The 14,764-nt window shown below is 49.3% G+C and overlaps 1 protein-coding gene across 3 annotated transcripts in view; it reads right to left on the bottom strand.

The window, feature by feature from the left end:
• The window catches only part of SHC2 (SHC adaptor protein 2), a 272,791-nt gene that overhangs the window by 42,602 nt on the left and 215,425 nt on the right, over positions 1-14,764 (bottom strand). For 2 of the 3 annotated variants that reach the window (XM_086946747.1, XM_086946749.1), the window contains 3 exons: positions 12,015-12,134; positions 7,591-7,644; positions 4,967-5,018 (listed from right to left, as the gene is read on the bottom strand). In XM_086946747.1, coding sequence (XP_086802873.1) covers positions 4,967-5,018; positions 7,591-7,644; positions 12,015-12,134 — 226 coding nt within the window. The remainder of the gene's footprint in view (positions 1-4,966; positions 5,019-7,590; positions 7,645-12,014; positions 12,135-14,764) is intronic. The other variant, XM_086946748.1, reaches the window with a different exon arrangement.

Here is a 14,764-nt window from a genome sequence, read left to right as displayed (position 1 = left end):
TTGGTTAATAACATTTGATAACCAAAAAGATTTTTTAATAGTTTTTATCTATCTTGTTAATAAAATTCAAGTCACTGATTCTTTTTGGATCTATTTAGTAATTCTTTCTCCTTTGTCACTGTTCCATGAGCCTTAAGCATTGAATTGCCTAGGTTGTTATCTTTCATAAATTGCTTTTCCCTGACCTAGGAATTACTATATTCATATATTCAGGGGGTCCTTGTTACCTATAAATACCACATGCATGTCGTACCATATGCCTCATAACCTTATAATCAGCAACAGTCACTGTTCACAAAGGAAAAAAGTTTACTATTATGGTCGTCCCACTACTCTGTTAGTGGGGGACAGTATGTCCTAATCATGATGCCCTCACGCACCCCGAAGGATGTCACGCTTCATCATTAGACAGGTGCTCCTCGTCGGAGCAGTGCTGCAATGCCCTTCGGGTCTCCCGAAGGGTCACTTTTTCGGTGATCTTTTGATAAAGCAGTGTGGGTGTTTGAGGGTAAGAGGCAGTGAAGTCCTAAAGTGAAGTTAAAAAATGACTGGAGGGAGAATAGGTGAATTATTAAGAAAGGTGATCCCTCTGTCATTGTTAAAATCCAAGAAAGTGGTGCTGCTGTGAGGGGTGTAATGGCCCTCTGTAGCTAGTTGTTTAGCATACCCCTAATGGATATACTTTGGGTCAACATGTTTCTCGCTATATCGCGGTCTCTGGAGGAGATCCAAAAGCGCTTCTTCAGGACCAGTAAAGACAATTATAAGGAAAAATCTGAGAGTTTAATGGCCTATAGTGATCTAGTGCCACTAGAAAAATAGAAGAGTAGTACTCCCTTAAATGCAGGAAAGTTATCCCATGAGTATCAGTCAGTGGGTCACTCGAGTCTGTACCCTGCGTGAGATGCACCACGTGCCTCTGCGTGAGATGCACCACATGCCTTTGCGTGAGATGCACCATGTGCCTCTGCGTGAGATGCACCATGTGCCTCTGCGTGAGATGCACCACGTGCCTCTGCGTGAGATGCACAGTGTGCCTCTGCGTGAGATGCACCATGTGCCTCTGCGTGAGATGCACCAAGTGCCTATGCGTGAGATGCACCACGTGCCTCTGCGTGAGATGCACCATATGTCTCTGCGTGAGATGCACCACGTGCCTCTGCGTGAGATGCACCACATGTCTGTGCATGAGATGCACCATGTGCCTCTGCGTGAGATGCACCATGTGCCTCTGCGTGAGATGCACCATGTGCCTCTGCGTGAGATGCGCCATGTGCCTCTGCGTGAGATGCACCAAGTGCCTCTGCGTGAGATGCACCACGTGCCTCTGCGTGAGATGCACCACGTGCCTATGCGTGAGATGCACCACGTGCCTCTGCGTGAGATGCACCATATGTCTCTGCGTGAGATGCACCACGTGCCTCTGCGTGGGATGCACCACATGTCTCTGCATGAGATGCACCATGTGCCTCTGCGTGAGATGCACCATGTGCCTCTGCGTGAGATGCACCATGTGCCTCTGCGTGAGATGCACCATGTGCCTCTGCGTGAGATGCACCACGTGCCTCTGCGTGAGATGCACAGTGTGCCTCTGCGTGAGATGCACCATGTGCCTCTGCGTGAGATGCACCATATGTCTCTGCGTGAGATGCACCACGTGCCTCTGCGTGAGATGCACCACGTGCCTCTGCGTGAGATGCACCACATGTCTCTGCATGAGATGCACCACGTGCCTCTGCGTGAGATGCACCATGTGCCTCTGCGTGAGATGCACCATGTGCCTCTGCGTGAGATGCACCATGTGCCTCTGCGTGAGATGCACCATGTGCCTCTGCGTGAGATGCACCAAGTGCCTCTGCGTGAGATGCACCACGTGCCTCTGCGTGAGATGCACCACGTGCCTCTGCGTGAGATGCACCATGTGCCTCTGCGTGAGATGCACAGTGTGCCTCTGCGTGAGATGCACCATGTGCCTCTGCGTGAGATGCACCACGTGCCTCTGCGTGAGATGCACAGTGTGCCTCTGCGTGAGATGCACCATGTGCCTCTGCGTGAGATGCACCATATGTCTCTGCGTGAGATGCACCACGTGCCTCTGCGTGAGATGCACCACGTGCCTCTGCGTGAGATGCACCACATGTCTCTGCATGAGATGCACCATGTGCCTCTGCGTGAGATGCACCATGTGCCTCTGCGTGAGATGCACCATGTGCCTCTGCGTGAGATGCACCATGTGCCTCTGCGTGAGATGCACCATGTGCCTCTGCGTGAGATGCACCATGTGCCTCTGCGTGAGATGCACCAAGTGCCTCTGCGTGAGATGCACCACGTGCCTCTGCGTGAGATGCACCACGTGCCTCTGCGTGAGATGCACCATGTGCCTCTGCGTGAGATGCACAGTGTGCCTCTGCGTGAGATGCACCATGTGCCTCTGCGTGAGATGCACCATGTGCCTCTGCGTGAGATGCACCACAAAATGAATTGTAAAGTCGGCCGCCGCTACGGGCCACCAGTGCCGCGCGGCCGCCACCCCTACAGGGAGTGATGTCAAGTACCCAGGACACCCCCCGCACGAGCACGAGCCCAGAGCAAATGCACACGTGACATGCAGAGTTACGTGTGAACTGAAGTACGCAACGTGCCGCGTTTGCTGTGGGGCCCAGGGCCGTCAATCTTGTAGCGCAATGACGGTCCTGGGCATGGTTTTTGGCCCGCCCCCGCGCCGAAAACGCAGTAGTGAGTGACGCTTCTCACGCGCCCTAGGGCAGCTTTCTCCACTCCTTGTTATGGCCCCGCTAGCGAGAGGGTTCTTCGGCACAGCTTTCACGGGGGTTCTCTTCAGGCTACATTTACCAAGGAAGGCTCAAGGCTAAAAACTGCAACTACATAGGCCCATTTATAATATGTAACAAGCGGAGGCAGCAAATAGCATTCATGTTAAGTAGAACGTTTTCAATGGCAACACCTTGATCAGACAGCATTTGTTTACCAGCATCTTTAGATTACCCTTGAAGTCACTCATCTCCTCACTCATTGCACCGTTTTATCCAGCTGCCTGAGAAAAATGTTTCTTTACTGTTTTACTTTTTCTGCTATTTAGGAATATGCTATATAGAACATCTTCGTTTTGACTGAGCACGGGAGCACAGCAGGAGGTTGTTGAACCTCCAGATTTCCTTTTTTTTATCAGTCATTGAATAATTGATGACATAAGAATGGAATTCTACTTTCGGTGATTGTTTTGACGACAGGATGTTACTTATATTAAATTCAAGTTTTGTTTGTGTTGTAAATTCGTTTAAAAAAATAGAAATCAGGAGTTAGGTTGTTCTTTTTTTGTACTGATCCAAAGCAAACTAGGATTCTACTTCAGAGGATATTATAAAAAATACGGCATATATTTTTGCATCAAATATTTCAAGTGCTCGCTGCCCCACTCCCCCCCCTCCCCCCCCCCCCCCCCCCGCCATGGGCGGCAATCTGAGGCATAGCCCCGGGCGCCAGAAGCTAGAGCTACGCCCCTGTGTGCCTCTGTGTTAAAAGCACCATGTGCCTCTGCGTGAAATGTACCTCTGCCTCGGCTGGGATGCACCACGTGCCTCTGTGTAGATGCACCACATGCACATCACAGCATGTGCCTCAGTGTGAGATTAATCTTGTGCATGTCACACCTGTGCCTCTGCATGATATGCACCTCGTGCACATCGCACCTGTGCCTCCGTGTGACATGTAGGGGTGGGTGAAATATGAGTAGTCGCATTACGCAAAGTTCAGTAAAACGGTAAAAAATCTCAGCGAGATACGCAGAATTTACAGAATTGCTTGTTCTGCCTGTTTGCGATGCGTTTTTCCTTTTTGGGGATGCTGTTTGCGTGCTCGGGGGAAATATCTCGCAAACTTGCCATGCGGTCGCCAATTAGCATGGCCATCTTGTTTCACTTGCCCCGCCCGCTAACCATGCGTGTTTCCTCTTTGCGAGCACGGATGTCCGATGGTGAGTCCGAATGACTTGTTCGCGATCGCATACTCTCGCGGGATCACGCAGCCGGCTACCAAAATCTTGTGGCGCACGCGAAGAGATAGGAAAACTCGTCGGCGAACGCAGGGATCCCGGTAAGTTGCTACCGCGCGCGCAAACACGTATTTTGAAAGTGCAAACAAGGGAAAAATTCTGCTATGCCGCGGATCGCGAAATTTTCGGCAATTCTGCATTCTCCGCAAAACGCGGAATTGCCAAAATTCCACAAATTCCATGTGCAGAGCGAAATTTACCGCCCAGGCCTAGTGACATGCACCACATGTGCGACATGCAGCATGTGTCTCTACACTACATACACATCATACCTGTGCCTCTACGTGAGAAGCACCTTGTGTACGTCGCGCCTGTGTGTGAGATGCACCACATGGTTCTGTGAGAAATGCTGTTTGCAAATGTACAAAGGTTCATGTGCATCTTGCAGTGTTTCCATTACTCACATGGTGCAGATGAAAGGCTCTAGAAAGGTTCATTTTAAGCTCAGTTCCACCTAGGGCATCATGCGTGGGGGTGGGGGGGGGGGGGTTGTCTTTATAATTCAAGGCCCAGCTCTCCGTCCCAGGTTTCTGCCTTAGGAGCTCATTTTGACTTTTTGGTAATATAAGGAAATAAAACCGTTGCAATAACGCTTGTGACGGAAGATCACCAAATTTGTCTTGTAAAGTAGGATTTTCTGCTAAAAAAAGGGTGAATTACAGGCTCAAGCGTGTTTGCGTCCATTTTACACTTGTTTTATGAAATTTTTTATATTTGCAATAGTTTTAACCCCGAATATGGCTGGGAGTGTCACGCCCACCGGTGTAAGTAAGCTTTGACACTTCCATTCTACCCGCTTTCAGCATTGCATCAATCTCTAACGAGAGCCATCGTATCACTGCACAAGCTTTCAAGGTCCCAGGCACGTCTGTCATCTGACCTCTGACCTCTTACCTCTTTGGTTAATTGGATCCTTTGCAACGTAGGCCACATAATCAGTCGTGTCCTGCATCAAAGAAAACATGGAAAGTAAGGTTAAACCGGGCATGAATGGGCAGTGATAACCGTCACATTCTGAGGACTGCTGCTGTGGTCCCTTCTTAAAGAGGCCACTTGTGAGCGCCCTCTGGGGGCAAGGGGGCGTACTGCAGTATTCCTACAACTCTGAATTGGAAATTCATTTTACTCAGAAGTTCACACCTGAGACCATCTCTGGTGAACCGATCATCAAGGTCAGGGTAGTTTTGGTGCACTAGAGGGCAGGGGGCCATGAACCCTGTGTCAGAAATGAGAAGCGTACACGGGGTCATTGTCTTTGTGCATTACTCCGCACAGATGATCACAAGTTATTTTCAAAGAATATGGGGACTGAGGTCCATTCTGGAAACACTTCCTTCTTTAGTTCAGTTAAGTTACCAATGTTGTTTTTCTCTAAAGAGGTCCTTTTTGGGCTCACTAGCCTGGTGTGGGTCACTGAATTCCTCACTTAGGTTTTGGTTTTACGCAGCATTCATGGAGGGAGTAAATAAAGGTCTCTGAGTTTGCGCTGTCGCTGCCTTATCACAATATAGGTTACCTTTTGACATAAAACCATCACTACACAAGGTAAACGAATAGGCACTGTTTCATTTAATGCAATACGTGTCCATCGAGCCATGGGTTTTTACAATGAAATATCTCCTCTCTACAGAAACATACCTTATTTCCCTTATTTCTATGCGCATGTTTAACGTCTGGCAGGGCATATGCCAGCTCCATCACTTCGGGGTACCAGGACCCAACCTGGTGCCACCGGCTCTGCCCATCCTAACCAGCCACCTATGGCTGTTCCTGCCCAAGAAAACAAGGCGAATCAGTAGCCACCCAGAATTCAGGAAAGCACTAATACTTGGCTTTTTCTAATATATGACACATCTCACTCTAAGCCCATAGGACCCGGGCCGGTGTAATGCGTAACGCAATCCTAGCACCGGTGGTGGCTGCTCCGTTCACTCATGGATGGACCCTGCACAGCCCTGAAAGCACTGGTACAGGCGGGCACAAGGGAGGATTTTTGCCAAATAATTCACCTCTTGTAACAGCTTTTTAAAAGATGTTATGGTGAACAGACAAGACTGAAGCAAAAAGGATGCATGTTGCAGTTAGAAGCTTCTAGCTCTGGAGAAAAGTAGAGGTGAAACAGAGAATGTTGGCCGTGGATACAGACTTGGGTGCACACACTCACTCTCCTGAGAACAGTAAAGAAAAGTGTTGGTGGTACTGAGTAGCAGAAATCTAAAAAGTTCATCAGAGAGGACATCCCTCTAGAGTCTAGTAGCATGTTGACCACATATTGGCTGCTGTGCATATTTAGAGGTAGATAAGAGGCCCTGGAAGGGTGATCAACAAACAGAATGCGTGAAAAAGAATGTTGGTGCTGAAGAAGGCATCTGACGTACTTGAGACTAGAGAGAAACATGTTGATCGTCTTGGTGGTGAGAGGTGAGGAATCGTTTTAAACTAGGCAAGAGCAGTCGTAAGTTGACAACCAATAGCATATCTCTCTGGGTGAGTGCAATACTTTGTCAGTCTCCTCGGCTCCTTGTGTGTTCTCTTTCCTACCGTATTTATTGTTTAACAATACAGGCAGTGCTTTAGAAAGTGACTCATTAGATCCGAGAACACAAGTGCATGGAGCATGTGTCGCTCGATTATTATTATGAGTTTAAGACCCAGAAATTGGCTTTTCACCCTAATGTGGCAAAGGGTAAAAGCAACCAACTGCCAGGAAAGCAAAAAAAGACCAAGGCTTGTTAGGATAGGACCTTTGCTTCCAAGTTCTGGCACTGGTACCCACCCCGATCTTGATGGCTTCATTATTACATGGTTGGACCAATGACCCCAGTGGTGAGAGCCGGTCGATCCCCCCCACACACTGGTGCTGCCGATCAACGCTCAGTGGCTGGATCTGCTGGTTGAAGGGAGAATGCGCTCTAGTGAACAAACCATGGTGTGTTGATCGCGTTTGCACAACTACTGGATCCGTTGCAATGATGCACTTTCATTTCCAGTGAGTAGTGATGATTTGGTGTAAGATGGCGCCTTGGTGGATGGTCCCGCGCCATCTTTAACCCCACCGTCCCCTCTATGGAGAGGGAGCTGGAGTGCCCGGTGCCTACGCTAAAGCCAGATTTCGCGAAATACTCGCAGTGTTCACTTACAGGAGAGTGGGGTCTGCGGTTGAGAAACTAGTCTACGGTCTATTTTTGGAAGTCTGTAGCTAAGCAACTGCTGCCAAAGCCAGCCAACTAGGGACTTGGAGAGGAGGCAGAAGCAAGAAACTTTACCTAATCAAAAAAACCTGGCGCATGAGTGGGGATTTGTCCCGGGCTTGGAGTAAATCAATGTCTCGTGTTTGAGGCTTGGAAACATAAAGGAGGACCCTATCATCTCATGAGGCACATCCGCCCCCGAAACCATGAATTCCAAGAACCCCCTCTGGATTACTCCGCAGCATGCACCCACACAGGCTGCTGAACAAGCGCAGGCCTTGGGGGGCGCAGAGAGGTGTGAATTTACTCCTGCGTGCGGATCCTTACCGTGTCTCCTCCAGAGGCGAAGGATATGGATTGCATATGGTGGTTTGCAATAATCTGTCGAGAGAAGAGACAAGGAGGAGACGAACATGAGTTTTACAGCATGCGCACCACAATGTTCCTTAAAAAACCATACAACACCGCCAACATGACCCCTAAGTGACCCTGAAGCAGATCTTTAATGCTCAGATTACTGTAATTGTGCGAGGTGGAGTTTCAAGACTCTGTACATACAAGGAATACAATATTACAAGGCTAGTAGTGTATGTGTAATTCCTCTTTTAGGACCGCTTAAGATATCCTTCTTACGTAGTAAACACAGAAAGGTTACACTATTTGTCAGTTCCCTAAGATCCCTCCCCCCGACACAGGGATGCCTTCTCAGGTACAACGCAGGTATAAATACATCTAAACACTGACTAATGGCGTTGACATCAATCGCTGTGCCTGCACACAAAAGGGTGACCAGTCTGCCACTAAACAACCCCAGCCACTGACTTCACCCTCTGGCTCCGCACATAAAAGGGTGACAAGTCTACCAATAACCAACCCAACCGTTCTTCACCCTCTGTGCCCACACACAAAAGAGTGATACGTCTGCCACCAGCAATCCAACTGATCTTCACCCTCTGTGTCCACACACAAAAGGGTGACAAGTCTACCACCAACCAACCCAACTGTTCTTCACCCTATGTACCCGAACACAAAAGAGTGACAAGTCTGCCACCAACCAACCCAACTGCTCTTCACCCTCTGTGCCTGAACACAAACGGGTGACAAGTTTACCACAACCAACCCAATCATTCTTCACCTTCGGTGCCCGCACACACAGGGGTGAAAAGTCTACCACCAACCAACCCAACCGTTCTTTACCCTCTGTGCCCGCACACAAAAGAGTGATACGTCTGCCACCAGCAATCCAACTGATCTTCACCCTCTGTTTCCACACACAAAAGGGTGACAAGTCTACCACCAACCAACCCAACTGTTCTTCACCCTATGTACCCGAACACAAAAGAGTGACAAGTCTGCCACCAACCAGCCCAACTGCTCTTCACCCTCTGTGCCTGAACACAAAAGGGTGACAAGTTTACCACAACCAACCCAATCATTCTTCACCCTCTGTGCCCGCACACACAGGGGTGAAAAGTCTACCACCAACCAACCCAACTGCTTTTTACCCTCTGTGCCCGTACACTAAAGGGTGACAAGTCTACTACCAACCAACCCAACTGTTCTTCACCCTATGTACCCGAACACAAAAGAGTGACAAGTCTGCCACCAACCAACCAAACTGCTCTTCACCCTCTGTGCCCGCACACAAAAGGATGACAAGTCTACCACCAATCAACCCAACTGCTCTTCACCCTCTGTGCCTGAACACAAAAGGGTGAAGTTTACCACAACTAACCCAACCATTCTTCACTCTCTGTGCCCGCACACACAGGGGTGAAAAGTCTACCACCAACCAACCGAACTGCTCTTCACCCTCTGTGCCCGCACACAAAAGGATGACAAGTCTACCACCAATCAACCCAACTGCTCTTCACCCTATGTACTCGAACACAAAAGAGTGACAAGTCTACCACCAACCAACCCAACTGTTCTTCACCCTATGTACTCGAACACAAAAGAGTGACAAGTCTACCACCAACCAACCCAACTGTTCTTCACCCTATGTACTCGAACACAAAAGAGTGACAAGTCTGCCACCAACCAACCGAACTGCCCTTCTCCCTCTGTCATCTGCATTTCTCACACTCTCTTGATCTGTTCATTTCTGTCCCTCACATTCTCTCTCTCACACACACAAACACCTGTTTATCTTTTTATTTATTTCTCTCACATCCTTTTGATTTGTCTCTTAGTCATCTCTATTTCTCGCTCCTTCTTCATCTCCGCTTCTCTTTCCTTACACCCTCCCCCTCCCTGTCTACCCCCTCCCCTCATCTTTTCTGCTTCTCTCTTCCCCGGTGTCTTTCCTCCAGTGTGTAAATAGTAACCAGCCTCAACCTGTTACTCTGGTGTCTTCTGCCAGCGCGGCGTTGCCAGGCAGTTTCATAAACTGGGCACTCTTTGTGGGTCCTGGAGCTGGTAATGAGGCTGCACGCTGCATGCGCTGCTGTCTGTGTTCAAACAGCAGAGTAACCCTTTCACTGCCAGCGCCTGAGCATCTGTAAAGTCCTATAGGCACCTACGTGAGAGCTGAGCTGGCCTCTTGTGTCACAGCAGAGTAACCCTTTCACTGCCGGCGCGTGCGTATCAGCAGCAAGTTCCTCGACTGGATACACTCCTTCCTCACCGGGAAAACCCAGCGGATCAGACTCCTCCCCTACTTCTCAGACCAACTGTGAAGTGCCCCAGGGCTGGTCCCTCAGACCCACTCTCTTCAATGTCTACATTTCTACCCTCTAAACCATCGTCTGGAACCACAGGCTCAACATTGTCTCTTACGCTGACAACACCATCTGATCCTCTCCCTCACCACCAAACCCAACTTCACCAAGCACAACTTCCAAGAAGAGATGAAAGCCGTCGCCACCTGGATGAAGAACAGCTACCTGAAACTCAACTCATTAAAGACAGAAGTCCTCATCCTTGTCTCCACCCCCTCCGCATGAAACGACTCCTGGTGGCCCTCCATCCTCAGAAATCCCCCCACCCCGACGGACCACACATGATACCTCAGCATCATAATAAAATCATCGCTCACAATGAACTGCTAGATCAACACCGTCTCCTCGACTTGCTTCAACAGCCTCCGCATGCTCCGAAAGACTTTCAGATGGATCTCAACTGAATACAGAAAAACTGTCATCAACAGCAGACTGCAATATGGCAACTCTCTCTATGCAAGAATCAATAAGAAAATTCTTCGCAAACACCAGTCTGTCCAGAATGCCACAGCCAGACTTATCCTCTGCATCCTCCCATCACAGTCACATCACCCAAACCCTCCGTGATCTCCACTGGCTTCCAGTTAAAAGAAGAATAACCTTCAAACGCCTCACAAACGCATACAAGGCCCTTCACAACACCGGACCCGCATACCTGAACAGCTGCCTCTCCTTTCATTCACCCAAAAGACACCTCAGATCAGCCCAGCTCTCTCTGGCCACCGTCCCTCGTATCAACAAGACCAGAATGGGAGGAAAGTTCTTTGCATACTTCGCAGCCAAAGCCTGGAAAACCCTTCCCATCCACCACCGGCAATTTCCCACATTGTACGACTTCAGGAAGAACCTCAAGGCCTGGCTCTTCAGAAGACCCCAGCACTCTACGGAGCCGGTCCCTCTCCCCCCAGCACCTTGAGAACCTTACGGGTGAGTAGTTGCGCTTTACCATCCCTGACGGATTGATTGATTACATCCAACACTATTTTGTATACTCTAGTGTGTGGGACGGGTATGCCCAGATGTAGGTCCTGTGCACACGGTGCAACTGGAACTAAGCTAGCCTGGCTGATGAGCTCTAATAAGAACAAAACCGGTCCTGTGTGCTTGTGTTGCGGTTCAGGGAAGCCCTGCCTGGCCTGGCAGTTCAGGCTGAACTGTTCCCATTTGATTGGCTACCCAATCAGCTTGGTTGTAACAGGCCAATCGCTCCACAGCAATGAACGGAGATGTACAGGTGAAGGCTACTTCCCCCTGTGCTGGGAACAGAAACAGATTTCCACCCGCTTGAACCACATCAGTGTGTATAAAGGGCATGATAAATAGGGCAAAAAGTTACAGGAGAGCAGTGGCAAAAAGCAATCAGACACTTCAGAATAAAGGCCCCCGGCCATGAACTGGGGCAAGGGAGGACTCGGTTAACGCAGCAGGCTGTGGGATGCCAAAGGTCAGCACAGCTGGAAAAGAAAAGGAGGCAGGCAAACAGGAGCAAGCCACTGGCTAGCCAACTGGGCATAAAATCTCTAGGGTACTAAAAATATAATCAAAGGAAAAGATGCTCACAGCAGGTGGTATCACCGGAAGGGGATCATTATTCTTAATAAGTGTTACATCTGTTTAATAGGCTGTCTCAGTGGTTATGTTGGGTGGTAAAATGGGGTTCATGACCAAGAGTGGCCTGACCACTCCAGTTAATGTCTCATGTACTTTCATTGGTAGAACATCAGGTGGCGCAAGCGGTGTGTGTCATGCACTCTCATTGCTGGAATACCAGGTGGAATAAGGGATGTGTGTCATGCACTTTCATTGGTAGAACACCAGGTGGCGTAAGGGGTGTGTGTCATGCATTTTTATTGGTAGAACACCAGGTGGCGTTAGGGGTGTGTGTCATGCACTTTCATTGGTAGAACACCAGGTGGCGTAAGGGGGGTGTGCCATGCACTTTCATTGGTAGAACACCAGGTGGCGTAAGGGGTGTGGGTCATGCACTTTCTTTGGCGGAGCAGCAGGTGGCGTAAGGGTTTAACTCATTACCTGCCGGCTCGTGGGCACCATGAGATTCAGGCCGTCAATGGAGATGTTTACAGCAATGTTCATTCCTGCAAAGCGGAGGTTGCTCTTGCCAAGGATGTGGAAGAGGGCTTTATTTGGAGCCTGGAAAAGTGGAAGAAAAGATGCTAATTTTTAAATCTCACATCATTAAAGCAATGTGTCCTGCAGCTCAGGCATTCAAAGTTAGACCCCTGGGCATTTTGGGCGTTGTAGTGTAGACCTCTCTTTGTAAACTTGACACACTTTAATCGCTTTAGCAGGGGCATGTGAAAGCCAGATGCAACCTGTAGTCTCACACAAAAAAACGGCGGTGTCTCTAGAGGAGGCCCAGTTAGGGCTGTGCCCCAACCCTAGCTGTCCTGGCCCCCTTTGCGCCCACCATCACAGACACTGAATGTGCCAAGAGGCGACACAGAAAGAACAGTCACTGCACCTCACATACACTAATTTGTCCAACTGTCTTTCATTGTTTTTTTTTTTTAATGTTTTTTAAATTTTTTGTTTAAAATGTTTAAATGTGACTTTGTATTAGGTGTGGGCGGAAAATCCGTTCCGCTCGCGGATTTTGCGGATTTTCGGGAAATCCGCAATCCGCGAGATTTGCGAATTTCCCGCAAAATCCGCAAATCCGCGAGCAGCGGATTTTGCTCGCGCTGCTCGCACTGTTAGCGTGAGTTCGCGCCCCGCGAATAAGTGCGAAATTGCAGAAATACGATCTTGGCAAAACTGAAAGTAACTACTTACCAGGTTCAAAAGTTCAGGCACATCATTAGTAGCCATTTCCTGTAGGGCTTCCTGAGGGGCCCCTCCAGAGTTCAGTTGCCAGTTGAAACTATTATGTGACCCTGCTCTGAACCTCAGAATAGTTACACATATGCCACAAAGGTCCTGAATTACAGCTAAGGGAGACAAGCAGGAGCCAGGCTGGAAGTTAAAATCCATTAATCAGCCCCTAATTCATTATTGTCAGTTGGGGCAGGGCAGGTGTTGTAACTAATTTTGCAACAATGAAAGCACTTAGCAAGTGCAAAAGATCACTAATCAGGGCGCACTAAGGAAGCAGGTGCCAGCTAAAAAAATATTCTGTGACACATTAATCAGCCCCAAATTAATTCAGGTCACTTGAGGCAGGGAAGGTGTGCTTTGCTTTGCCGAAAATAATGTACACTGGACAACCAGAGGGTGTAGTGATGAAACAGAGGGTGGCATGGGTGGGCCAGAGGGTGGCATGAGTAGTCAGAGAGTGGCAGTGGTGACAGAGAGTGGCAGTGATGAAGAAGAGTGTCCCAAACAGGCTGGACACGTAGAAACAACAAGTTCGCAAAACTTGCGACCCGACAGGTAAGTTCGCAAATTGCGAAATTGTAAAAACCCTCGCGAACTGGCAGAAACACGGGCGAACACAAAAAAAAAAAAAATCCGCAAATTCGCGGGAATTCGCGGATTTTGCGGATTGCGAATCCGCAAATCCGCAAAATTCGCGGATTGCCAATCCGCAAAATCCGCTCATGCTTACTTTGTATGTATAGCAGGTGCCCCCATCAGTTTATCTGTTGCCCAGTGTGTGTTGAGACAACTTTTACAAGGCTGCTTCTGTGGGTGGCACAACCAGTGCTGCAAACCTACCAGCAGCATACAAGCTTTGGGCACACCCAGTGTACTGTACTAGGGTCTGACAAGTAAACCAAACAAGCCAATCATGGAGTCACTAATCCATACATCAATTTACAATAGGGAGAGCATATGCACTTTAGCACTGAGCAGCAGTGGTAAAGTGCCCAGAGTTATAAAACCAACAAAAACAGGTCAGAGAAAGTACAGGAGGAAGGCAACAAGTTCAGGGATGACCCTGCAAAAAGGGCCAAGTCCAACAGTATGTATAGCAGGTGCCCCCATCAGTTTATTTATGGCCTAGTGTGTGTTTATTAAGATTAACTTCTGGAGATGCCACCCCTGAGGACTGGGAACTGCAGGAGCCGTGGGAGACCCTTTGATGTTTCGTCTAGGTCCCCTCAGATCATGGCTACTCTTACAGCCCAACAGAAACAGCAGCGCTTCTGAGGGGATCTATGCAAACCCTTCTCCCTGAGATCCACCCTTCAGCTCCTCACACCTGAGATCCGCCCTGCAGTTCCTCACACCTGAGATCCACCCTGCAGCTCCTCACACCTGAGATCCACCCTGCAGCTCCTCACACCTGAGATCCGCCCTGCAGTTCCTCACACCTGAGATACACCTGGAGCTCACGCCTGAGATCCACCCTGCAGCTCCTCACACCTGAGATCTGCCCTGCAGCTCCTCACACCTGAGATCCACCTGGAGCTCACGCCTGAGATTCGCCCTGCAGTTCCTCACACCTGAGACCCACCCTGCAGCTCCTCACACCTGAGATCCACCCTGCAGCTCCTCACACCTGAGATACACCTGGAGCTCACGCCTGAGATTCGCCCTGCAGTTCCTCACACCTGAGAACCACACTGCAGCTCCTCACACCTGAGATCCACCCTGCAGCTCCTGCGATTCGCCTTGCAGTTTCTGACACCTGAGATCCACCCTGCAGCTCCTGAGATCCACCCTGCAGCTCACGCCTGAGATCCACCCTGCAGCTCCTCATACCGATCCACCCTGCAGCTCCTCACACCCGAGATCCACCCTGCAGCTCCTCACACCTGAGATCCACCCTGCAGCTCCTGAGATCCACCCTGCAGTTCCTCACACCTGAGATCCACCCT

This window comes from Lissotriton vulgaris, chromosome 12 (genome assembly GCF_964263255.1).
Source record: "Lissotriton vulgaris chromosome 12, aLisVul1.2, whole genome shotgun sequence".
In the NCBI taxonomy this organism is placed as follows: Eukaryota; Metazoa; Chordata; class Amphibia; order Caudata; family Salamandridae; genus Lissotriton; species Lissotriton vulgaris.
The sequence above is the reverse complement of the archived record's forward strand: the minus strand, read 5'-3'. Positions and strand labels throughout refer to the sequence as shown.